This window comes from Anthonomus grandis, chromosome 10 (assembly GCF_022605725.1).
Source record: "Anthonomus grandis grandis chromosome 10, icAntGran1.3, whole genome shotgun sequence".
In the NCBI taxonomy this organism is placed as follows: domain Eukaryota; kingdom Metazoa; phylum Arthropoda; class Insecta; order Coleoptera; family Curculionidae; genus Anthonomus; species Anthonomus grandis.
The window spans coordinates 2,076,038-2,103,543 of NC_065555.1; the positions used below are offsets into that span (position 1 = coordinate 2,076,038).

Below are 27,506 nucleotides of genomic sequence, written 5' to 3' on the forward strand. Positions count from 1 at the left end.
GTCGCTAGGGACATGTCGAATGACAGTTGACAGTTGCTATCCCCATTCCGGTTATCCAAAAAGTTCATTTTTCAGATTTTCATAAACAAAACTCTAAAAAATTAAGTTCTGGATAAAGAGTTTTCAAAATTCCCGGATAACTATTTCTTAATCTAATCCCGTAACAGTACAATGGCCCTGCAGGCCTCAAAAACCATCACAAAGTCAATTTTGCAGTCGAAAAACAAGTAAGTTGCTCTTATAACCTTCAAATTTTGATAACTTTTTTTTTTTTGGAAAATCTTTTTACATATTTATTCTTATCACCCTGTGGAAAGGAGACAAAGTCTATTTGGTAACTAATAAAACAAGAATCACTTAGTGTCAGGCAAAACATAGAATTTTGAAAAGTATTAATAACCTAGTACCTACTACTTAATTATAATTATAGTCCTTGTGCTGCACCAGATAGTAGAAGTATCAGCTTTAGATTATCTTCTAAGGAAGACAGCACTGCCTAAAATGCTACAATAATACCCTTAAACGGCAGGAATATTAAAAAATATGAAATTCCTGCAAACAAAACTGTAAGTTTAATATAACAAAAAGTGCCAACAGGTTGTGCAATAATATATCTTACTCATTAATGACAATAATTCCTTCGCAAAAGAAAATAAAACCATTTTTTTCTTTAGGAAATTCTCAATTTTATTCAAAGGTCTCTGGGAATTCTACTGTGTACGTACATACATTAAAACATATCCTTCATGGTTTATGAAAGTAGTTTACGTCATGGATCAACGGACTTTATTGTCTTAGTTCAGGTGTTACTTATCCTTAATAGTTTGTTCAGTAAACACTGACATATTTACTAAACATCTTATTCATTCATTCATCACATTTGAAGATGAAGTGTCAGAGGCCAAAAAGAAGTTTTCCTCCTCCCTAGATGATCTACGCAAACTTAATGATGCACTTAAAATTGAATTAACAAATTTAAAAACTAAAGAATGCGAGTTACTGTCACTATTAAAAGTATGTGAAGAGGAAAAAATAAATTTCAATATAGAAATCAATGAGTTAATTGTTAATTGTAACAATAAAAACATTAGAAAATGAATCTGCAACCTATAAGACGCAAATAAATATGTTACAAATGGAAGTTAATGATTTAACTAAGATGAATAAGAATATGATCCAGTCTATAAAGGTGTTGGAAGTTGAAAAAGATACTTGCTATTCCGATATTTGTGCATTAAAGGAACAGCAAAACATATCTAAATGCCATGTAGGCCAAATTCACTTGTTGATAATCGACCTAAGCTTCTTTTTGTGGGTGGAAACTGTAGTAGAGTGTTCCTGAAGAAATTGAGTCTGAAGTTTGAAGCTAACTACAAATTCCAGTGTTTCCTGAAGCCAGGAAGTACAAACAATGAACTGATTTATACTGCATCATCTATGGTTAAAAAATTTACAGAAAATGATATGTTGATTTTAATGTTAAATGGTATTTGCTCATCATTCGATATTTAAAAAAAATTATACATTTACACAGCAATAGTTTAGTGATGACAAGCCCTTATATGTATCCAAACCATAATGTAATATATAACAACAATAAGGCTCTCTATAGAATATTTCACGCAAATAATATTAATCTAAATAGAATTTTAGAGTCTAACCATGCCAGCAACTTTGGATCAAATTTGGCATCATTACTGTATACCAATATTTTAAAACATTTCAAAAGTAGCATTTCATCAAAAAATGTGTCCACAATAAAACCAAGTAATCAACCTGGACTTCTAGATACTGACTGTGATAGGGATTCTTTTTTATAGATAAATATACAGAAGATGGAGCTCACTCACATTCTATAAATAACATTGAAAATAAGCTTGCGAAAAGTTTCAGTAGTCTATATGCAGTCTCTAAGAAATAAAATGGACGAGCTTCACCTTTTACTTGATTCATGTGATTTTCCTGCTATTGTATTACTAACTGGGCACTGGTTAAAGCCTAACGAATGTTTCTTAATATCTGATTAATATCAATTTTTTGTCGGCAACACTCCATACATAACAGTAGAGTACTCTCATCTGGTATTTCTGACCATGAAGCCATTCTTGCTAGGATTCCATGCAACACTGTATTTCCTTCATCTCATTATATAGGAAGAATTTTCAGCAGAGAAAATTTTAATGCTTTTTGTGCTGTGCTGTTAATGCAGTTGAACTGGCTCCTGACCCGTTTACTTTGTTATTTCATGTGCTATGTGACAAGATCAATCAGTGTTTTCCTAAAAAGAGATTTAAAATGAAAAATAGAATGGGTCATAGCAGGCCTCAGAACTTCAGCTAAAAACCTCCGTTTTTTGGCTAAGTTGTGCAAGTTTACAACTAACGCAAACATTATCATCAGAAATATCGTAGTCTATACAGAAAGATGATAAAAGCAGCAAAGGTTAAATATTATAGTGACCGCTTGAATATGTCCTCAAATAGGCAGAGAGAATGTTGGTCAATTATAAATGACTTCAGGCATTCTCACAAGAAAGTTTCAGAACCAGAAGTAAGACCAAATAGTTTAAATGATTATTACTGTAATATTCCTTATTTATTGCTCAAGGATGTGAGTACTAATATTGATCCTTTGCATTATATTCAACAAGTGTCAGTTCAAAATTCTTTGTTCTTTTATCCTGTTAGCCTCACTGACGTTAGAGATGCAATTAAAAGCTTAAAAAACCATAAATCAGCTGGGGCTGATGGAATATCATCAAAATTACTACTCCTTTTGCCTGACTCAGCATTGAATGCCTTAGCTTCTGCCATAAACAATTCCTTTCATAATGGCATCTTTCAAGCATGTTTGAAGGAGGCCTCCCTCCACCCTATAAAGAGGCTATCCCTCTTTATAGGGTGGAGATTTGAGTGAGCCTTGTAATTTCCGTCCAATTTCTATATTATCTACCCTCTCCAAGATAGTTGAAAAACTTGCAAAAATCAGAATTTTATCTTTTTTGCAACATAATTGCATTTTATCTGCAAATCAGTTTGGATTTCAAACAGGAAAAGGGACTCATGACGCTGTTTTCGGCTTTTTGGAGAGTGTCTATGTGTCCTTAAATTCTGGAGAGTCCGCGGCGCCAGTGTTTTGCGATTTATCCAAGGCATTTGATTGTGTAGATCATGGAATACTGCTGTCTAAGCTCAATAATTATGGCTTTATAGGTGTGACTGGAATCCTATCTGTCTAATCGTACCCAAACAGTTACAGTATCTGGAATCATATACATTAAGATACAGTTTGCTCTCTCAATACACTGTAATGTGTCACCTACTATTTTACAATAAAATTTGTCTTATTAGATTATGGAAAACACCAAATTATATCATACATCGTTGCACCTCAACAGAATGGACAAATCTATCGCAGAGACCCAAAGATAAGGTTACAGATATGCCTCCGATGACCGAACCGGTCAGGAACCTTCCGCATGCTGTATATGCAAATTTTAGAGAGAAAAATCAACAGACAAAGGTTTGTTTTTGGTAATTTTCCTCTGTGTGTCTTAACCAAACTAGATAGAATTTGCATGGGTAATTTGAAACATGTACAAATAAATATGTTTGGTTTTAGGTAACAACTCTATCAAATGGTCTAAGGGTTGCATCAGAAAACAGATTTGGAGAGTTTTGCACTGTTGGGGTAGTTATCGACTCTGGATCAAGATATGAAGTGGCCTACCCCAGTGGAATATCACATTTTCTGGAAAAATTGGCATTTAACGTAAGTTGATTTATTTTATTAGCAATTATGACTCCAAGGAGTACGAAAGAGGCTAAGATGTAAATTCTACTACAGTCAAGATATATTCCTTTTTCAGTCCACAAAACACTACCCTGACAGAGACGAAATGATCAATAAGTTAGAAAAACATGGTGGCATCTGTGATAGTCAGGCTTCAAGAGACACTTTTATTTATGCCGCGTCTGCTTACACTACGGGTGGATAAGCATAATTACCTTCCTGTAATAGTTATTTCTAAACCTAAATAATTTTTAGGATTAAATGATGTAATACAGTTACTAGCCGAAGCGACCTTAAGGCCTCAACTCACTTTAGAAGAGATCGATGCGGCTAGACAAGCTATAAGTTTTGAACTGGAAACTTTACATATGAGACCTGAACAAGAGACTATTTTGATGGACATGATACATGCCGTAAGTTTTTTATATAAAGTTGATTTATTTATTATGTGGTACTTGGTCTTTAGTGACTAACTATATAAGGCTTTTGCAAATAATAAAACTATAATTCTATATAACCAACCCAAGTCACTCAACCTAATACCTGTTTCTCTAGTTAATTAACTAATTTTGCAAATAAAAAACGAATACTTCTACAATCTGTTTATTGATTAAATAGTGCCGATGTTGAATTTGTTTTTATTATTTATATTTATTTATCAAATTTTATTTACTTATTTACTTTCATTAACGTTTAGAACATTTACAGAATACATACATTAAGAGACTAAACTTTGAGCTTAACTTAAGATTAATCTGATTGCAGATTTTTTGAGTCTAATGAGCAACAGAAAAACTCAAGATTTTATTTTTGATATTAGAACATTGAAAGATGTGTTGCAACAGTCAGAGGTTCTGGGATATAGTTCCAAATGTCTTAAAACCGATTTCGATATTTAAATAATTTGATATTATTTCAGGCTGCTTACAGGGACAATACCCTGGGACTCCCGAAACTGTGCCCCAACCAAAACCTGAACAAAATTGACCGAGAAACTCTATTTGCTTATCTAAGTCAACATTACACTCCTAAAAGAATGGTGGTGGCGGGAGTAGGTATGTTGAATTTTGCACTTGTCTTCCCAAGCAACACGCGATAGTTAAAAAACAATGTTTTTGCAGGAAATATTTATGCAATATTAATTTTTTAGCAGTGATTTTTAGAAAAATTTCATCAAATATTTGAAGTGTAGAAATCGAGTTTAAAAGCTAGTCGTGTCAGTTTTTTTTTTAATGCCGAAATTTGCTTTCCTTTGTAAACCTTTTCTTCCTGCTCTACCTCTCCTTCCTCCGTTTGTTGTTCCTCTTTTTTCCCATATTCTTTCTTCTCGTCTTCTTCTTTTTCTTCCTTTCCTTCATTTTCTTCTTTTTCTTCCTTCTTCTTGTCCTACTCTTCCTACTTCAGTATATGATACGTATGCATTTTTTTTTATTTGTTATTTTTCAAAAATATATTTTTTTTCAACTTATTGTCCATATTTTGAGAAACGCTTCAGCGTTAGGTGTCCAGTCAAATTGTCCAGAGAATATTTGTACAACATTTCAAAGTTGTACCTAGTCAAGTTTGTCAGTTATGTCTATTTTGTACTATTGTCTTTTTTTTTTAATTGTTATTTTTCAAAAATATTTTTTTTCTCAACTTATTGTACATATTTTGAGAAACGCTGAAATAGGTGTCCAGTCAAATTCTCCAGAGAATATTTGTACAAAATTTCAAAGTTGTTCCTAGTCAAGTTTATGAGTTATGTCTAATTTCTACTATTGTCTTTTTTTTTTTAATTGTTATTTTTCAAAAAAAAAATTTTTTTCAACTTATTGTACATATTTTGAGAAACGCTGAAACAGGTGTCCAGTCAAATTGTCCAGAGAATATTTGTACAAAATTTCAAAGTTGTTCCTAGTCAAGTTTGTGAGTTATGTCTATTTTGTACTATTGTCTTTTTTTTTTAATTGTTATTTTTCAAAAATATTTTGTTTCTCACCTTATTGTACATATTTTGAGAAACGCTGAAAAAGGTGTCCAGTCAAATTGTCCAGAGAATATTTGTACAACATTTCAAAGTTGTACCTAGTCAAGTTTGTGAGTTATGTCTATTTTGTACTATTGTCTTTTTTTTTAATTGTTATTTTTCAAAAATATTTTTTTTCTCAACTTTTTGTACATATTTTGAGAAACGCTGAAATAGGTGTCCAGTCAAATTGTCCAGAGAATATTTGTACAAAATTTCAAAGTTGTACCTAGTCAAGTTTGTGAGTTATGTCTAATTTGTACTATTGTCTTTTTTTTTTAATTGTTATTTTTCAAAAATATTTTTTTTTTCAACAAAGTGTAAATATTTTGAGAAACGCTGAAATAGGTGTCCAGTCAAATTGTCCAGAGAATATTTGTACAAAATTTCAAAGTTGTACCTAATCAAGTTTGTGAGTTATGTCTATTTTGTACTATTGTCTTTTTTTTTTTTAATTGTTATTTTTCAAAAATATTTTTTTTCTCAACTTATTGTACATATTTTGAGAAACGCTGAAATAGGTGTCCAGTCAAATTGTCCAGAGAATATTTGTGCAAAATTTCAAAGTTGTACCTAGTCAAGTTTGTCAGTTATGTCTATTTTGTACTATTGTCTTTTTTTTTTAATTGTTATTTTTTTTTAATATTTTTTTTCTCAATATATTGTACATATTTTGAGAAACGCTGAAATAGGTGTCCAGTCCAATTGTCCAGAGAGTATTTGTACAAAATTTCAAAGTTGTACCTATTCAAGTTTGTGAGTTATGTCTATTTTGTACTATTGTCTTTTTTTTTTAATTGTTATTTTTCAAAAATATTTTTTTTCTCAACTTCTTGTACATATTTTGAGAAACGCTGAAATAGGTGTCCAGTCAAATTGTCCAGAGAATATTTGTACAAAATTTCAAAGTTGTACCTATTCAAGTTTGTGAGTTATGTCTATTTTGTACTATTGTCTTTTTTTTTTTAATTGTTATTTTTCAAAAATATTTTTTTTCTCAACTTATTGTACATATTTTGAGAAACGCTGAAATAGGTGTCCAGTCAAATTGTCCAGAGAATATTTGTACAAAATTTCAAAGTTGTACCTAGTCAAGTTTGTGAGTTATGTCTATTTTGTACTATTGTCTTTTTTTTTTTAATTGTTATCTTTCAAAAATATTTTTTTCTCAATTTATTGTACATATTTTGAGAAACGCTGAAATAGGTGTCCAGTCAAATTGTCCAGAGAATATTTGTACAAAATTTCAAAGTTGTACCTAGTCAAGTTTGTGAGTTATGTCTATTTTGTACTATTGTCTTTTTTTATTTAATTGTTATTTTTCAAAAATATTTTTTTTCTCAACTTCTTGTACATATTTTGAAAAACGCTGAAATAGGTGTCCAGTCAAATTGTCCAGAGAATATTTGTACAAAATTTTAAAGTTGTACCCAGTCAAGTTGGTGAGTTATGTCTATTTTGTACTATTGTCTTTTTTTTTTAATTGTTATTTTTCAAAAATATTTTTTTTCTCAATATATTGTACATATTTTGAGAAACGCTGAATTGGGTGTCCAGTCAAATTGTCCAGAGAATATTTGTACAAAATTTCAAAGTTGTACCTAGGCAAGTTTTTGAGTTATGATCATTTTGAACAATCTACAGTTTAATAAATACACCTTGACAATATACGACTGATAAATATACCAAAACCAAAAATGTACTAAAAAAATCGTTGAATAAACATATATTTAACATATATGACGTGTTGATTGGGTTAAAACCAAATTTTAATAAAAACCAAACGTTCAATTCAGGGGTGGAACATGAAAGACTGGTGGAGGTAGTCCAAAAGCATTTTGTCGACAGCAAACCGGTCTGGGAAACGGAAAGTTTAGTTGGCCGAAGACAAATTCCCGAAATTGACAGGAGTATTGCTCAATATACTGGGGGCATGGAACAAGTTAGTAAACGTTTCAAACCTTCTAGTGTTTGTTTTGCCTATATGTCCTTTTTAGGAAGAATGTGACATCCCGCAGTTCGCTTCCTCCGGTTTACCAGTACTTTCCCACATAATGATCGGCTTGGAAGGTTGCTCCCATCAGGATAAAGAATTTATCGCGATGTGCGTATTGAACATGATGATGGGCGGCGGCGGTTCGTTTTCGGCCGGCGGACCCGGAAAAGGAATGTACACAAGGCTTTACACTAACGTTCTAAACAGGTACTTTTAAGGGATTTTATTTAATTAATTACCTAAATTTAAAGTATAAGCACTTTGAAAAAAAAAAAAGACTTACACATGTGTTTTGCTAACCAGTTCAGCATCTTTAGGAAAATATTGAAGTAGTAAAAACATTATTATTTAACAACGATTTCAAATACAGAATTCCGAACTAAAATAATTAAAAGGGAATTAATTTCTCTTGGGATATTTTGGAAATCCTTATCAAGTTTTCCAAAACATGTGTAGACTTTAATTTCGAACTGTTCCCATCAACCTTTTACCAATTAATATGAATTTTCTAAAACTACTTGCTCCAAAAGAGAAGCATTTTAAAAAAGCTTTTGTTTGATTTTGAACATAAGAAACCTCCAAACGTCAATAACAAAATAAACTGAAAGATGTGAATAAAAATAAATTTTCATAGTGAACAGGATTATTTGGAATAAATTGCAAGCCACCAAATTCTAACTTGCTATATTTTTTTAAAGATACTTTAATTAATATGTTTCCCAATTTAATACCATTACCTGCGCATTTTAATATTGACCTATCAATTTTTTAGTCGCAACCAGTAAGTCGTTTAATGTGAACCTGTGACACTTTTTAAATATAATTAAATATCTCTGTAATATATCTTATTTTTCCTAGTCACGATAATATTCTAAATATGAGTATCAAATTTCCCATTCTCGTATCTTTTTGGGATTTCCTGCAAATTTCACAGCAATTTACGTTGACCAGAGAAACCCTTTTAAGCCCTTAAAAATATCAATTTGCCTCACTTTCAACATGCCTTGAAGCTATTCCTTTTCACTTTGTATTTGAATATGAATCTATTGATGATAAAATTAACTTCTTAAATAATAGTTTATTTGACAAACATGTCCCACATCAATCTAAAACATAAGGCATTAATGGATTGTAAAAACTCGAAACTACTATCAAGATGGGAGTACTATAAGCAGTTTAGAAATTACACGAGCACAGAAATAACGGCTGAGAAACGAGGTTTTTATAAAAAATACATTTTCAAAATGCTCGTATAAAGAAAAGTGGAAGGATATTAATAGAATATTAGCAACTAAACGATTTTAACAAATATTTTATTCACTGCACTAGTTTTTGAATGACCTGTGAAGACAATATGAATATCATTCTTGGTACTGAAAATTTACTGTCTTATCAACACGTACGCTATAAAAAAATAGCTTCTATTGTCAGAATGAACGACCTGAGTATAATTCTAATTCATTTGTGCTGCGCTTTCATTGTTCCATATCTTCTAAATGTTTAGTAAACAATTATTTTCCGAAATCTTGGAAGAATGCTTATGTTTTACCTTCTCCTAAAGTAACCGTTGATTTTGGACATTTTCGAAGTTTTTTCAAAAATATTAGAAAGAATTGTTGACTCTTGCATGCGCAATTTCTTGAATTTTATCTGACCTAAATAATCTGGATTTCGAAAGAGTTATAGTTATACCTCTGCTATGTCATATGTTATTGTCATTATTAAAGCTCGTGGTAACGATTATTTCTCTTATTTTGTAAACCATAAAATCTTTTTTACATTATATGGGTCTTTCTTACAATGCCCTTGACTTAATGAATTATTTTCTAAGTGATCTCTTACTACGAGTTATAGAAAATATAAATTCCGAACCTTTAGAAGTAAAGAGTGGAGTACTATATATGGTAGCATATTGGATCCACTGCTTTTCACAAAACACAGATCGAGACCACTTGTACCCACATGATACCCAGTTGAATCAATCTTTTAATCCAGGTAATTAATTTATTAGGTATCAATTCAAATGCAACAAACACAGTTAAACCTAACACTACAGAAAGAAGAATAAACCAAGCTGACTTCTTATGTTAGCAATAAGGGGTTGAATTCAAATGCATAGACCTGAGTCTGAGAAGCATAAAGTTTGTCGTCAATAATTTTGGTAAATTTATTTAAATCTAAAAGGTCTAAGTACAAATCACACCCATAAATATTAAAAATGATTGCACATTTTGTAAATGGGTGAGCTTTTTTAAGTATTAGTTGTAGGGTGGATTAAATGAAACAACTTTCAATTGAAATTTCCGTAATATTAAATAGTGGTCATCATCTTGCTTTTTTACAAACTTTTTAAAAAACATTTATATGTTGGTGCTCAGATAATATGTTGAATTTGACCCTTAAATAAGGCCAATTCAAAAACTTTTGAGATTGCATTGGGAATTGTAACTGGACGATAATTTGTTGCATCATTCTTGGCACCTTTTTTGAATAATTGTATTACATTCCTTAAACGCCAAACTTTCGGATATATTGAAGATTGTAGACTAAGATTAAAAATATGAATAACAGGTTTTACCAATATATCATGGCAGCCCTTAATAGCATAGCCAGGTAGTCCTTTTCATCACTGCAAAAATATTTTTTAAGAGACTTAAAAGAAAATATTGCAAACATGTTTGCAATATTTTCAGTTCTAGATACAAATAATTGTAAAATAGCTGAAACCTTAATTAATTGGGATTTGGAACGTGCATCGAAATTATCTTCCAGTCATTGTCATTACTAAAAGTGAATGCTTCCAAGTCAACTGTCACGTTTATTGGAAATAAAAATAAAATTTAACCGACAAGATAAATCCAGCGAAAAACCAGCAGTTTAATTTTCGATAAAACGCAATTTGGATGGTTGGGATTGTCCTTAATTTAACAGTTCTTGCTTAATTTCACAATATCACATTGTAGAGAATAAAGAAAAAAAAGTAAATTTCTGTTACTTTCAGGCATTTCTCCTATTTTTGAATTTTAATTAGAGTCAATTGGAGTAATTGTGGACGATATTTAATGTTTTGATTTGCTAAACGATTTTTGTGGACATTTTGTGGTTTTTTGTAATTACAAGTCACATTAAGATAAAAAAAATATATTCAACATGCTTGTCCGTTTACATTTGCCCCTACTCTTTAGGGGTAATTGTAGACAAGCATCTCTTGACACATTTACTCTACCAGAAAAAAACCTGAGGCAAATTTAAACGAACTATATAAAGTCGCTGTGTAGCAAAATATTTTTTGAAGTCGTGTTTACATTTACCCCAAAATAATGTGACCTTAAAGGTTTTGCTTGCAATATAAATGAAAAATCGAGATAAAAGTAAATATTTTCCAACAGTTCTGTTTATTTTAACTAAAATTAAACTATTTTTGAGAACGCTAATAAAAGAAATTAAGTATGTAATTATAATAATATTATAGGTATAAAAAATTAGTTTTGCTATAAAACTTGGGAACGTCCACCCTTTGTCACATTTAATGGAGTCTTTCTTCCTCCTATCCTTTGGTAAATAACTGATCAGGGAACACCATAGAACGTTTCTGCTTGACGATACGTTTTATTTTTATTTTGGACATCTGCAACGGCATTCGCAACATCTTCAGTTGTATAAGAAGGTGCTTCTTTTTTCCTTACATAAGTACGAGGCATCTTTACACTGCAACAAGACAAAGAAATTACTTATTTTACATAAATTATCGGCGAGACACTGATTTTATTATGTTTATAATTACCCCAAAAGTGTGTATACATTTCCCCCAAGAACAAATTTATTAGGGGGAAATGTAAACACTGAATTATTTTAGTGATTATAAAATTTGTCGACAGACATTTCGGCGTAAAATAGACACAATAGTATAACAGACAATGTCCAAATGAAATATCTAACTTACCTCGATGATTTGCATTTGAAAACTTCGAAAACACATCAAATTGCATCAGCCAACTTATGCAAGAAGAGCACAAACAGGAGTAAAATTTCGCCCGACGTCCGCACGACTCGAATAGTGAGCTTCGCGCCAAATTTGAAATCTAAATGTTGTGTTTCTTATTTTAAATGTGTCTACAATTACCCCAGTTTACATTTACCCCCAATTGACCCTAACCACCTAAAAAAAATGACAAAAAGTTTATTTGTCATCAACCTCAATAGAAACATCACAATTATTATTAAAAATCTAAACTACCTACTTATATAAGTTAATCAAACTATAAATACACAAGAAACTTAACACATACATAGATTTTAAAGAAAAACAGACTCTTAATTTATCACATACGTAACTATAGAGTCCTTACGTTATGTGGTTGTAAAATTCATCAAATGAATAAAAGGGATCTTCACGTAATAATTGTTTTTAAGTCTACATTGCAAGTATTTAAAATCCACAAGCATGGCACTGTCGATATTTTGAATCTTTAGAAGTGTGATGTACAATATTCAGTATTTTTCAGTTCTAACATGAATTGACATGACAACAGACTATTTAAGCCAGGTAAGTTGTACACCAAAATATTAAACATTACTGAACGATTTATTGTATGTATGCATAATAGTACGATAATATAGATTACAAGCACAACTGCTCTCTTAAATACCTTATTACATAACAAACTGTGAATTTTCTCGTTTCACTTCAATTTTCCGTTTCCAGGCGAGGTTCCCAGAAACTTACTCTCTGATACTTACTAATACTCGGAAGAAATCTGTCAATGCCCACAAAATTGATGTTATATAATGCCATTGCACTACCACATTTGCAGTTTTGGTCAACCCCAATACAGGATTAACCAATTAGAAATAATCTGAATGACCGTTATATTCCTGTGAAATCTATGTTAAGTGTGCTAAATATGCTGTCTGTCAACCAAAGAATTATGTTAAGTGTCTGTTTATTTTTAAGTTAAAACATCTTTTACCTACCTACATCTGTGATAAATTAAGAGTTTTTTGAAGATGTACACAATTATGGTACTAGAAATAGCACAGATTTTATACTGACTGACAGATGTTACACAAATCAGTTGGTCAACTCTGTTCGTTCTATACAGAGGCCTAATACAATTCAATAAATTATCTGTGACAATTAAAACCTGTGATAATTTTACACAGTTCAAGGGGTTTTTAAGCATTTTTATTTTAAATAGGTAAGTTTCGTTCATTTTATCTAATTTTAATATGGGAGTGTGTGTGTGTGTCTTATTTTTTATCTTTACATTGTGTATCTTACCTTAATTTTATTAATACAGTTTTAATCAATTTAAATTTTTTTTTTTGCTAGTATAGTTTTAGTACTTTTAGTGTTGATGCTAAATAAATACTTATTATTATTATTACTTGAGGGATACTCTTATTCTCTAAGGATGCATAAAGTGACCTATCATGAAGTCTGTATGAGATTAAATATTTTGTTTTCGTGAAATTAAGTTTTAGCCTATCCTGTGGACACTATCCTGCCATTTTGGCGATAACAGTGCTTGTTCTTCTCTTATGGCTAGTATGGATTTATTTTCAGTCATAAGAATACAAGACGAACTGAAAAACTGAATTAGAGGTTTTTACTTAATTTAACTCATCAACAATATCTTTTTAGATATCATTGGATGTTTAGTGCTACAGCCTACAATCACGCCTACATCGATACGGGATTATTCTGTATCCACGCCAGTGCACCATCGAACTACGTGAGGGATATGGTGGAAGTGATAGTGAGGGAAATGGTCAATATGACTCAGCATATAGGAGATCAAGAACTTAGGGTATATGTTTAAAGGATTTTTTATTTAAAGACAAAGGGCCTTGGTATTTTTAAATGGTAGTTTTAAATATCGATTTTTTGTTCCTGTTTATGGTAAATTCACCAAAATGTTTGTTGTTTCTGAGGTACGAAATGAGAGCCGAAATTAGCAAAACATTAATTAAACCTTAAACCAATTAGTTTAATAATTGAATTTTAAACCCCTGAAACAAAAATTAAAAAATAACGACGCCTTAAAATTCACCTCATTTAAAATCTGTATAAACCGATTAGCGTCTTTTTTATAGTCTTAATAGAGGTTTGAACCCTAATTCCTTATTAATGCATATTTAAAACGGTTTTAGAGGGCGAAAACTCAATTACAGTCGATGTTGCTAATGAACTTGGAAAGTCGACCGGTGATGTTCGAGGATATCGGCCGTCAAGTGTTGGCCACCGGCCACCGTAAAAGACCCCAATATTTTATTAAAGAAATCGGTAAGCGAACAGGCTTAAGTTAGTTTTTCTACTTTTGATAAAATTGGGTTATTAGATAAAGGACTAAAGTAAATCATGATGTAGCTTAAAATAATTTTTAGAAACATATAAACAACTTTCGAATATCAAACTTCTATTCCTATAGTATGAGGATATACTTAATTTGTCTGTCCGTCATTTTTAGCAACTTATAGAAAAGATGATGAAGTTACAATTCCCAATTATAATTTCGCTTATAATTTGCAGTAATATATACTTATAATCTACCAACTGCAGGGGCATAATCATTCATTCATTCTTTCTGAAGTTATTATTACTTTAAGATCTTTATTTTCTTCTAAACTCTATTTATTTATTTTAAGAATTACAAAAAACCATCATTACCCGGAGCTGCCCTATTTTTTTCCATACTGTTTTGATCTGTTTTAAATTTAATTTGTCTTGTATTTTTTATTGCTTTGGCCATATTTTTAAGGGCCCACTGGTAATTGAAACATTACTGCAGATTACTGACTCTGTTGCCAAATATAATATTTAAAAAGCAATAGCTATTATAATATATAACAAGTATTAGTCCAGAAATGGGACGTCTAGACGTATTGAGAAGTTATATACGTTATATAGCCCCGTCATATTTGAGTACGAATTCTTAATCAAACGCTCTATCTGTTACATCTAAATCCATTTCATCTAAAAACTTACGATTGTCTTAATTTTTAGAAAAAATCACCAAAGACGACATAGTTCAGGTGGCCAAAAGATTACTGATGTCCCAGCCGAGCGTGGCCGCCAGAGGAGACTTAAGGAAATTACCGTCGCTGGAATACATTCAAGCTGGTCTAATAGACAGCGAGGGTAAACTGCCTAGCGGCCGTAAACTATCACTGTGGCGGTAAAGAAACACGTCGTCCTCAAGCCCTGTACATTAAGTGAAAGAATAATAAATCGTTGTGTTTTGTATAGTTTACAAGTAACCATAAAAAATATATAAAACGTAATTTCCTCGTTGTTACAATAATTATTATTGTCAAATGTATATTGTGAAATGCCCAAGGCGATGTAAATATTTTAAAAATTTACATTTTTGTTTATGGTATTTTACTTTTTGTTGAAATAAATTTCGGATTTGGACGAATATGCCTACACATACATACATACATACATTATTGTTATACCACGCATCTTTTTATTTAAGAAACTGAGTCAAAGTCGTAGTTTTTAAACATTATGTGACTTAAATAGTAACAGGCTTACAATCTGCAATACGAACTGAAATAGCAAAAACATAAAATGTCTCAAAAAGTGACTCCGAAAGCCTGGAAAACGCAAAATTAAAATTCTTGGATTTTTTTACAGTCAGTCTATTAGGATTTCTTCGGATATTTCTGGGAAAGACCCTATACTTCAGCGGCTCTCTAATACCTATAAAGTTTAGCACTAGAAACTGTAGAAAAGAACGTGAACGGAAGAAAAGTTAAAGAAATTGACTTGAAATGCCTTAAAAAGTAACTCTATAAACATGGAAAAATTATTTCAAATCCTTGGAATTGTACCAGCCTCTTGCTCCCATCGCCTACATCACAAAAACACGGGGTTATTACGAGATTCGAGTTTTAAGAGTTATTAAGGGTGATTTGTTTTGAAATGAAAGCGCGGTATGTATGGGCATATATTTTGACAAATTTCTGATGGGGGTATACATTCACTATATGTATTGTTTTATACAGGGTGTTAGTAAATAAGTGCGACAAACTTCGGGGGGTGATTCTGCATATGTTCTGAATAATGTCCTATATAATTTTTGAATTCCTCGTTCAATTTGTGACAAAAAACCTCTCACCACCTTTTTTTCGTATGTGGCGCCGTTTTATGCAAAAAATACCATCTTGACGAGTATTTTTCATTTCTTTAATACACTATCTAATACAACAACAATAAACCAGAACAATAATAGGAAATAACAATACTAAAATTTTAAATAGGCGCAAAGCTACAACAAGTGTTCAAAATGACCTCCCTCAGACGTTACACAAGATTCAACTCTTCGCCTCATCGATTCTCGTATTGGCGCAAATATTCCTAATGTATTTCTCATTATCTCACAGCCGGCTATAACTCGATTCCTCTGGTCATCAACATTTTCGACGGGAGTGGAATAAACTAACGACTTAAGAAAACCCCAAATGCGAAAATCTAGAGGAGTTAAATCTGGCGATCGAGCAGGCCAATGTTCTGTACCTATCCAACGATTTGGAAATACTGTATCTAAGTGATTACGTACATTGATACTAAAATGGGCTGGCGCACCATCATGCATGAACCATAAGTGTTGTCTCAGCTGTAGGGGAATTTTTTCAAAAAGAACAGGTAACTCTTCCTAAATGATCGTCAATTAATCCAAGCCACACATTTACTGAAAACTGATGCTGAAAATGAGCCTCGAAGATTCCATGTGGATTCTCTGAGCCCATAAGTAATTGTTACGGAAATTTCGTACATGGAAAAAAAACTTCACTATAATCTTGACTAATATAATATATATTAATAATCTTTGTCTTAGTATAGCAATACTCGTTTCAAATATTATTACAATAGGATAAGAGCTTTATTTAAGAATATCTTTTGATACAATTTTTTAATTGTATTGTTAGTTAGAAGTAACTAAACTTGAAATAAGTATTGCTTATACTTTATTAACAATGTGCCATTCTTAAGTAAAATGGAACTATAATTTTGAATTTGAAATACGCATTTTCAAACAAAACGCTAGGGTTTTTATTACAAAGAATAGTTACGCTTGTATATTTTAATAAGAATATAAAATTTGCTGTATCATCGAAGTTAAAAAATGCGATAGAATTTAAAATAAAGAAAGCTACTTTCGCCTACTATTTAATTTTCAACAATAGATTGATTAATGAATTAGGTTAGATCAAAAAAAAAAACTCGAATCTTATGGCATTTATTTAAGGTTTTTTTGTCAACAAGTCATTAACCCATTTTTTACCAATGATGCGAAAACGCAACAGTCATATTAATTTTTTTTTTTATAATATAAACAAAATAAAAAATGAAATATCTAACGTTACTATAGTATTTACTAAGGTTGAATTAAAAAGATTTTTAAAACACTCAATAAATAAACCAGTGTTTTGATTTTTAAATTTTTATTCCAATTCAAGCAAAATTTTAATGTCTAAACATACTTTCGAATATTATTGTTTATTATTGGTAACACGTGTGTATTTACCTTTTTTTACTGACAACAAAAAAATGTTACAAATTCCAAAATACTTGACTCCAAATTCTAAATGTTGCGAAAACGCATCACTGGGAAAATACGTTATCTGTATTTTGGTTGAGATAGCGCTTGAGTTGCCAAAGGTATCAGCTAGAGATATTGCGGTTTAGGCTTGTGTGTAAGAAAGTTTTTAGGAATATTGAATTTTAATCGGTGCTAAGTGTATGTGTATTTTCGAAAAACATGCCTAAATTTCTTACGCAAAAAGACCTGGAGAGTGCTTTATATGAAGTAGTAGATGAATTGGAAGCAGAACATTCCGGAGATGTTGGTAAGATCTACTAAGTATTTTTGTTAGGCCTGTTATGTAGACGGAAATTATTTTAGTTGAAATTGATGCTGTTTATATTCCTCCAGAACCAGATAGCTTGACTGACGAAGAAAATATAGATGACGATGTAATTGCTGTAAACGAAAAAAAACAGCCAAAATGATGTGGACATAGCGGGCACATTTGAATTACAGATAAGACAGGACAATGAATTTGACTGGGATTCGTCTGATGATGAGAGTTTGGCAGAAAAGAAACGGAAAATCAAAAGGTCTAACACCAGCCAATTTCAAAGTAGGGAACCAAAATGGAAAAAGGGTCCAATTCCTATGATGTCCCAGCCTATTTCGAATGAAGGCCCTGCGCTTGAGAAATTGGTAGATTTACTCCACGGAAAGTCACCTTTAGACATTTTCTTTTTGTTCTTTGATGACCAAGTATTAAATGTTATTGTAACATTTTCGGAAAAATATGCAAAAGACAATAATCGACATGATTTTGAGTTGGATAAATATGAATTACTAAAGTTTATAGGACTGCTAATATTTACAGGTTATCATAAACTACCACAAACACAACTATATTGGTCAACTGATGAAGACAAGGGGATAGACATTGTGAAAAAATGTATGAGTCGAAATAAATTTTACAATATAAAAAAAAATCTTCATTTGTCAGATCAGTTCATTCCATACGCAGGAGCAAATCCAAATAAACAAAAATCTGTATTAGGTATGGGTGGGCAAGTTGTTGATTTATTGTCTATAGTGAATGACCCAATGAAGCATCAGGTATTTTTTGATAATTTTTTTCTTCCGTTTCAATTATTTTCATATCTTACCGATAAAGGTTATTTCGCGAGCCGAAGTATAAGGGAAAACAGAACCCTCCGCTGTCCTTTAGAAGGGACCAAAAGTGTTTCTAAACAAAAACCGCGCTACTACATTTCGGCACATGACACTGTCAGTGGGGTCTCATTAGTTAGATGGAACGATAATTAAGTGGTCACAGTAACCATTACAATGACGAACCATTATACAGAGCTAAAAGGTATAACCGTAAAGCAAAAACAGACAATCCTATTCAACAACCTAATGTTATCAAGGTGTACAACAAATTCATGGGGGGAGTAGATCTCCACGATAACGGGATAACCAATTATAGAATAGGGATATCTGGAAAAAAGTGGTGGTGGCCTTTGTTCGTTAACACTATAGATAGCACTTAAGTCAATTGTTGGAAGGTTTATAACATTGTCAGTGCCAAAAATATTAGTCAACTAGACTTTAAATCGTACATTGCTCTTCGCCTGAAAAAAACTGAATCTTCCATTCGTACATCTATTACTACCCCTAGGGCAGTTCTTGAGCAAAGATATGATAATATCGGTCATATTATCACTAAATCGCTCCACTCCAGACGTAGATGCAAAATATGTAGTAGTCAAACGGTATTTTTATGTAAAAAATGCAACGTGCCCCTCCATACCGATTATTTTGAGCGTTACCATAAAAAGGAAAATTACGTCTTTTTTGTTCATATATTTAGGCAATGATGCGAAAACGCAACATGCCCTTTTTTGAAAGTTTTTGAATGTAACTTTTTTTTTGTGTCATAATCTTCTTTTCTAACCTATTTTAATACATAATAAATATTGCTATTCGAAAAATTGTTGTTTTTTCATGCCCTGGTAAAATATGGGTTAATACAAATGATAACGTTAGCCGTAATTTATAATTTAGGTAATTTGGTTAATTATAATTGAATTTTACCCTATAATTTGTTCTCAATCCGTACATTAATATAATAACATGTAGGTTAAGCTTCTTATTTCATTATGGCATAAAAGCATATAACAACATAAGTTTAGGTAACAAAAGCTCATATTAACATTAAAAAAATATTTATTCTTTTTTATACAGTAGGTATACCACATATAATATATGTAGACTGAATAATTCATAACAAAAAAAAAATATTTTATTCTAGAGTTTTGAAAATGAATTTACATTAAAACATTTTAAAGTGACACCCCCCATGAGGCATTTACATGCAACAAAGAAAATTTAAAAATGAAATAAACAGTTTTTTCCAATTAAGAAAGAATTTAAATTCCAAAACAAAAAAATATTTAAAATTCCAGAACACCCGGTATTTTTCCAACAAACTGATTTTACACAAAAAAAAGACCTACACACTTGCTATTAAAAAATGGACTTACATATATGAAACACAATTAAAATATCCTCCATTTTGATTGATAGCAATCGCAGCCATGCAACGTGTACCTGACACCGGTGTATGGATCACTAAGCAGAACCAGAATAATGTAAACGGAGAAATCAAAACTGGGTTCATTTTTATCACATACCTTAAAGGATCAATTGCATTGATGGGATCAAATAACAGTCGTGGAAATCACAAACTACGTTTAAGGCAAATCATTAAACAAACAATTTAAAAAGGAAAATGAGAAGCTATCGAATGAAATTTACTCTGCTATTGGTCGAAGTTCGAAGCAAGTGTTACCACGTGATGTTTCCGTGGTACCTTTAACTAGATCCAAGTATAGCAAATATTTTTGGCATCTTTCAGAGAATGAAGATATAATTTGATTAATCTATGGTGCATTTCAAGAAAGGTAAATTATTCCCGCTTGAAAAAATTTAATTCTTAATTTAAGAAAAATAAATATTTGTCTGAAGGCACTGATAATATATTTGTGAGAACATTATATGTAATTATAATAACAGGAACTTACACTTGATTTAACTGCAATATTTTCCCTAATGTTAAATATAGCTTGTTCTTGAACCATTACGAATTTATTTCGATTTAAAATAAGATTTACTTTAAATTTTAAGACAAGCATACATTTGAAAATAAGATTAAGCTGTTCTTATCTCAATGTTGTTACATTAGATTTAAACATAACTTCAGTTATTTGAAGATAATTTTTTCAAGAGTGGCTTTAGTTTTAAATATAGAATAGGATTTTTTGTGTGTATGCAATGTCTTCCAAAAGTAGCCTCGTCAGTATGCAAAATACCATTTAAAAAATTAGGAATTCGAGCGATTTGATCTATTGGCAAAAAATAGACGCGGAAAAAAGTCTCTAGATAGTAGAGCTTGCACACGTTGAATATGAAATGGATACAAATGATTTTCTTTAAAAATTTCAAAAGCAGTGAAGTTGCTTACATTCAATATGTTGGCAATTTTTCGAGTACTTGTTTCAGGTGACTCCGCAATTAACTCTAGAACTGTTTCTTCTAGTTGCACCGTTTGTACTTGTCGAGCAGTCAGCAGTTTGTTTCTTAAACGTACCATTTTCACGCAAACGTTGGTGAAGACGAGCAAATATTGTGTGATGGGGTACTCTACGTCCTGGATACAACTCAGCATATAATCTTCGAGCTTGCCGACCATTTCCATTACTTCTGACAGTTCCGCAGTTGTAAAATATTCCATTTTTTTCGAAAAAAGGAAAATTAATTGTGAAAAATTAAAAATAATGGTGAACACAAAATTGCGCGATAACTACCTCTTAAAACCCTCCAAATTTCATTTGCATATCTCGACCGGTTTCAGAGCAATAAATAAATCGTCAATTTTTAAGAAAAACTTTATCTCGGAAAACGAAGCATTTGCGGACATCCGTTTATATAGCAAACTGTCATTATTTTTCCAAGCCGAATCACCCCCCGAAGTTTGTCGCACTTATTTACTAACACCCTGTATAATAATTGTGACGTGTGTTTTTGCTGTTTCTACTATCTAGGACAATAAATGTTTTTGAATTGATTTTGTCATAATAAAATGATGTTTTTCTAAGATATTAAGATAAACTACACCAGAACAACATAATTTCCAGTACGCCTGTAATAATTGATGATTGATTCACCCAAATACAATAATGTAAAGCGTTCCAGTTCCCTTTAAGTATGATGACGAGCCAGGCCTTAGTAGGGGACCTTCTCAATTAATTTTCACTAACCACAGTCACAAATGCATGTCTTTTTCTACATTTTTGATGACCAAAAACTATTTATGCGCTGACTATTGTCGCCAACGCAAAAGCGAAACAATTTTCAGCATCCGACGACGATCTTCGGCGTTTCAGTCGCGAATCGGCCGCTGGTAGCGCCGTTGTGGGAAATTTCTATCGCACGTATAACGCACTCAAAAAAACACCTCGTGGAAATCGAGGATCGCGAGCGCGTAAGTGCGCTTTTTTCAAATATATTTCTGGATTTAAAGTTTTTGAATAATATCTTGTTATTTATTTAAGAATAAAGAATAATAATAATTATTGGGTCGAGTATCAGATGTGAGTTGCTTTGTTGAACATTTGTGATGATTAACAGTTAAGAAAAAAAAAAAAAACTGGATTTTAACGTGGGTGCATGTTCGGTCTGTTTGTTGGAAAGGTGAGTTTTGTGGTTTAATTTTGTTAAGTTATTAACACGCGCATATAGCAGACAATCTAATGGATTAATTGCATTTATAATGTATTGGCTAAAATGTCGCATTAAATTATTTTATCTCGCTTTTAATGTGCCCACGGGATACATTTTTACAATCTGGTTTACGTTATCAATTTGTTGTTTAGAATTAACTGGCCCTTAAGGGTTAATGTTGATGGGGTAAAAATGTGTTGGTTAAAAAGAAATTAAACATTTCAAAATCCAGATTTTCTATTTAATCTTATATTTTTTTTCCTTTTATTCAATTGCTTTTTTGACGAAAAATTTCTGTCAAATTAAAAAAAAAACTTAAATATTTACAAATAAACAATTTGTTGATTAATTTAACCAAAAAAATTTAATTATTCATAATTAAAATGCCTCAAACTGTGTTTTTTGATAAAATAATTTAATATTTTTTTTTTTATTACAGGCACAAAAAATTCTAATTCGTATTCTTACAAATTTTGTGTATTTACATATTTTTAGTTTTTTACTGAAAATTACTAAAAAAAATTAATATCTGATTAAAGGATATTAATTGGCCTGTTCAACTACAGAAAATAATGTTTTTCTTAAAAGGACCCTTTATTAAATATTTTGGAATTTATTGACTCTACCTCAAATTACGAGAAATCAACTTTATATTTTTTGGAATGTTTTATATGAGATTAAAGTGCATTAATTGGCCTTTATGATGCTGCATGAATAATGCCTGTAGCCCTATTTTTACTATAGAAAATAATGTTTATCATGTGTACCTACGAGTAATGGCTGTAAATAAAAGTTTTTTTAATTTTGAATCCAAAGGAAGTAAATATCATTGTATTTATATGGACGTTTCGGCAATATTTATTGTCACCTTTAACCAAGTAAATAAATAATTAAAAAAAAATAAATTCATTTAAAAATTACAAAAAAATACATTCCTATAAATGTCCCTCCCATTTGGCATTAAATATGAAATATCTCCATATTGTAGGCAGAATTTGGAATATAGAATTCGTTAAATTTTACCCATTACAATTATCCAGATATTAACAATAAATAACTAATTTTATCTCAATTTATACGTAATTTTCCTGGACGTTGGCCAACTCTTCCAGACTGCAGCAAGCCTTCAACGTTCCATTTTTCAATTCGCATTGAGAATTCATAAGGAAATGAAGCCGCTCTATTGTCATCGGGGTATCAAAGTCGTTGGACATTTTATTTATTGAGGGACAATCCGGCAACAGGACGCATTTTCCAGGCTTCTGATCCGGAGTTGTACATACCTCTAAAAAGGTGCAAATAACATAAACGTGAATAGAAACATACCCTTTGACATCCTCGATGTCCATATAAAATATAAAGATAAAAAAACTCAATAAAATACCTGATATAATGCTGCTGCACTCGTCAAAGTAAAAACTAAGACACAAAACGAGTAGAACTTGCCACTTAAACATTTCGACCACAAATACTGAACTTGATGTACCTTGAAGACGATGAGCAAGTGAACTGCATCATTTGCTTCCGCACACGATCGGTCTAACGGTGGTTTTCTTGTCCTTGGCTCGGGTTTTCTGCTATTTCTTATATCGCGAACGGTCAGGAGAGGTCAACTGATACACATTCAACAAGTGTGTGTGCATATTACTTCTTCTATTTATTTAGCATTAAAATCAATTTGCGAGTAAACTATCCACTGCTCGTGGAATAACTAAGTAACTAGAAAAAAGGCATTCTTTGCTGATGATCCTGATGCTTCTTTATTGATTGATTACTACTGAATCCACAATTTTATGTCAAACTTTAAAGCCAAAATAACTGCAGGGTTCTATTTTTAATAGTGAGTGTATAGCATCAACAAAGTCTGAACTAGAACCCGAAATAGGGAGATTTTCAGCTAAATCAGTGCCAATTAAAACATATATTAACTCAGACATAAATTCACGGACACCGAATGAATTCTAAAGGTGAAGGCCCTCTTTCGAAATGAAACATTAACGAAGTTCCTCCCGATGGTCGAAATAGTTGCACCGAATTATTTATAGCACCGAAAGCGACTCACCCACCCACCGTTGGCAGTTAAACAACTGATATTGTTTTGAAACTATTTTGATAGTGATTTGTAGTTTTTCATTCAGTGATGATGATGATGATGTTTCTAGTTTTAAGGTGAAATAACAAGTGACTGAAATAGAATTATTAAAAAAGGATTTTGATGCGAGACACTTCCAATAGTTCTCCTCACGCACTCAAATAAAATTGCAATATTTCAAACCGTTGATACGTTAAGCAGTTCTGTAGGAAAATTGTCATTTTAATCTCTTACAGGCCCGAAAACTCTTTTATGTGGGCTTATAACGACTCGGAGATAAATTACGTTTTGGGAGGCTCATTTGTAGGTCAAGCACGGTAAAACGCATAAATCTTTTGACTTATTAGAAGCGATAGCTGCTTTGGGAAAAATAAATTGATCGGGTTTGAATTTATTAACAGAAATCTGTTAAATGGAAATGTCTGTTTAAAATGAGTATTCAGTGGGAACCATTTGAGGAGTACTTGGTGCCTTAGAAAGAACCCTTGTATCTATCAGAAGACTCTTAAAAAGAAAGCTGTTTCTGGTTTGGTGCAATTTAGGTTTTTTGCAATTTTTTTGAGCCCCAAAAACGAGCCCTAAAAATGCGGTATCTTGGCTAATATATGAGCTACGACCTTGCGAATGGGCTCGTTGGATTCAGAAGAACGAAATTAAGACAGAACCGTTGAAATTTTACTGATAGTGTCCATAAAAGCCAAGATATCGACTTCCAAAGTTTGGGGTTTCTCATTTTTTGGGTATACCTCCCCGTATCGAATTTTTCATCAAAAATTGATTTTTTTTCGAATTTGAACTAACTATACCAGCGGCTTATTCCCATCACCTACATTACGAAAACACCGGGTATTAATAGGATTCGATCAGAAATAAGGGAATGAGAGCACTTTAAAAATTTGGAAAAAGTCACTTTTCGACCTCGTTTTTTAACCCAAAAATGGGCTCTAAAAATGCGAAATCTCAGCTAATATGAGAGCTACGAGCTTGTGGATGGTGTCGTTGGATTCAGAAAGACGAAACTAAGACAGAAGTGTTGGAATTTTCCAGATAGTGGCAATAGAAGTCGATATATCGACCTCCAAAGTTTGAGATTTTTCATTTTTCGGGTATCGGGTATTGAATTTTTTCACCAAAAATTGATTTTTTTCGAAATTGAAATAACTATACCAGCGGCTTGCTCCCATCACCTACATCACGAAAATACCGAGCTATAACAAGATTCGAACAGAACTAAGCGAATGAGAGCACTTTGTTAAATGTCATTTTTTGACTGCGTTTTTAAGCCCAAAAATGATCCTTAAAAATACGATATCTCGGCTAATACAAGACCTACGACCTTGCGAATTGTCTCGTTGGATTTAGAAAAACGAAACTAAATCAAAACCGTTCGAATTTTCCACATAGTCCCCATAGAAGCCGAGATATCGGCCTTTAAAGTTCGGAAATTTTTCATTTTTAGATACTTTTTAACTCTATTTAATTTTCCATAACCTTTGTTATGTCCGCCAAAATAGACATGTCTAAATACAAGCCGCCGCCGCAGTTAATAAATAACTCGCTAAAACGATTTTATTTTTTCAATATCGTTCGTTTCGCCGCTATCTATTTGACAGACTTCCTACATAAAAATAAAACGGCGAAATAATAGCGCTCTATTAATAAACAGGTTGTGTTCATGAATATACGACTGTCATACCCGTATTTATTGGGCTGACAAAACCTATTTCTTAAGCGCTTTTTAATGTTTTCGGGTTATTTTTAAATTAGGCCTGGTCGTGATTTAATATTTGATACAAAACATGGGAATTTTATCGACATGGAATCTCTCTCTATTAGGTAGAGTATAGAAAAATCAACCTGATGATCAACCGTTTAGGTAGAAAAGCGTTCAACTGCCTGGAATATTAAAAATATTTTTTTCAATTTGAGTATTGTCATGCATGGACAAAAGTCTGGAAGTAACGACGTCTCTTATTCTTTATTTTTCTAAACTCCACAAGTTATCGGATTTCAAGTGAAATCCAACTCCCTTTCACCCAATAAAAAAAAAAGAAACCCATTAGCTCTAAAGCAGTGAAAACGTTTTTCACGATAAAGACGTTGTTCCAGAAGTAAAATAATAATGGCCTCCAAACAATCTTGGGACTATTAAATGCCAGGGCGACAATTGCGTTCAAATTATAGCCCCGTTAGAGTAAAAAATTGCTCTGCGCTCTCCTCTTCTCAAATTGGTCCTTTGTTGAAAAAGGACCGGATATTATTTATACGGAGCCCGAATGAAAAAATTATTCCGTCTTGTAGCTTTTCTTTTCGACGGGAAGTATTGGGTAAACAACTCGCGAAATGGTGTCTTTGTAATTTATAGTTTAGGTTCTGGGGGGTCGTAGATTTTTATTTGACTTTAATTACGTCTTCGTTTCTGGAGGAGGATTTTATTTAACTAGCGAACTCAATTTAAGCACAACAGTGTCGGTCATGTACGTTCGACCATTTTTTTTTAAGCCGAGTTACTCTTTCTGAATCTACAGAAACGCTGTTATATACGCATAATTAGTGTATGAGGTCTTAGGGACGTCTTTTTGATGGAATGTGCGCTTAATGAGCACTTTTACACAGAATAAGTAAAACAACCGTAAAAAGTGACACAGTAACACAATTTATATTTTTTGACCAAAAGTGTAAAGATAGCTTTACTTGAGGTTAATGTAAATGTGTAATCTGTCAGACCGAGAGAGTTTAAAAATCTTCGAGTCTTTAAGTGTGAGTTTGACCTAATCATAAAGAGATAGCACTCTCTTATATGTCATATTTGTCAATAATGTAGTTTCGTCCATAAAGTATAAACCCAGGACAGGAAACTCGGAGTTCGTTAACCAGTCAACCAATAGCCAGAGAGTGAATTAAGAAACACACATTTTAGAGATTTAAAATGTATTTATTTGTAAATAAGTATAATATAGTTTAGAGATAAAACCTGTATGTACAAAATATCTATGGTATATATTACTATTTACATAATATTAAAAAAAAAACACTAAATTTACAGTAAAAAAAGGTCTCTTTCCAGACAATCTAACTAATGTTGTTGTAATTAAAAAATATCGAAAATTTCATAGTATGTACAAATGACTGTAAAAAGTTTTCCATTCTAGCGTCTTTAAAACAAGGTACAACCCTTCAGCCTTTATTAAATTAAACGTTTGATTTATTGCCAAATATTCGAGATCAGCCTCTTTAAAATTTGTACCCTATTTTCTCGTTTTGATAAAAGAAAACAATAAACACCATTAAAAAGAATTT

General features: G+C 31.7%; 2 protein-coding genes across 3 annotated transcripts in view; both read left to right on the forward strand.

Moving 5' to 3' along the window:
* The first annotated feature begins 29 nt into the window (after positions 1 to 29).
* Positions 30 to 15,084, forward strand: LOC126741323 (mitochondrial-processing peptidase subunit alpha). The gene is made up of 11 exons (XM_050447718.1): positions 30 to 227; positions 3,351 to 3,522; positions 3,622 to 3,771; positions 3,869 to 3,989; positions 4,048 to 4,205; positions 4,712 to 4,847; positions 7,597 to 7,742; positions 7,798 to 8,003; positions 13,441 to 13,606; positions 13,950 to 14,082; positions 14,803 to 15,084. Exons 1-11 carry the CDS (start codon positions 172 to 174, stop codon positions 14,976 to 14,978), a joined length of 1,620 nt encoding a protein of 539 aa, XP_050303675.1. The 5' UTR covers positions 30 to 171; the 3' UTR covers positions 14,979 to 15,084.
* A 5,981-nt stretch (positions 15,085 to 21,065) lies between these two features.
* LOC126741613 (FMRFamide receptor) overlaps positions 21,066 to 27,506 on the forward strand; it is a 186,977-nt gene continuing 180,536 nt past the window's right edge. For both annotated transcript variants that reach the window (XM_050448117.1, XM_050448118.1), the window contains exon 1: positions 21,066 to 22,084. The gene's annotated coding sequence lies outside the window, so the exon portion shown is untranslated. The remainder of the gene's footprint in view (positions 22,085 to 27,506) is intronic.

Bases quoted from the DNA above. Each gene is read 5' to 3' on its own strand.
- LOC126741323 (XM_050447718.1), top strand. From the start codon at position 172: ATGGCCCTGCAGGCCTCAAAAACCATCACAAAGTCAATTTTGCAGTCG. The intron at 3,523-3,621 runs GTTTGTTTTTGG...GTTTGGTTTTAG, and splicing joins AGAAAAATCAACAGACAAAG to GTAACAACTCTATCAAATGG. The intron at 3,990-4,047 runs GTGGATAAGCAT...AATAATTTTTAG, and splicing joins CGCGTCTGCTTACACTACGG to GATTAAATGATGTAATACAG.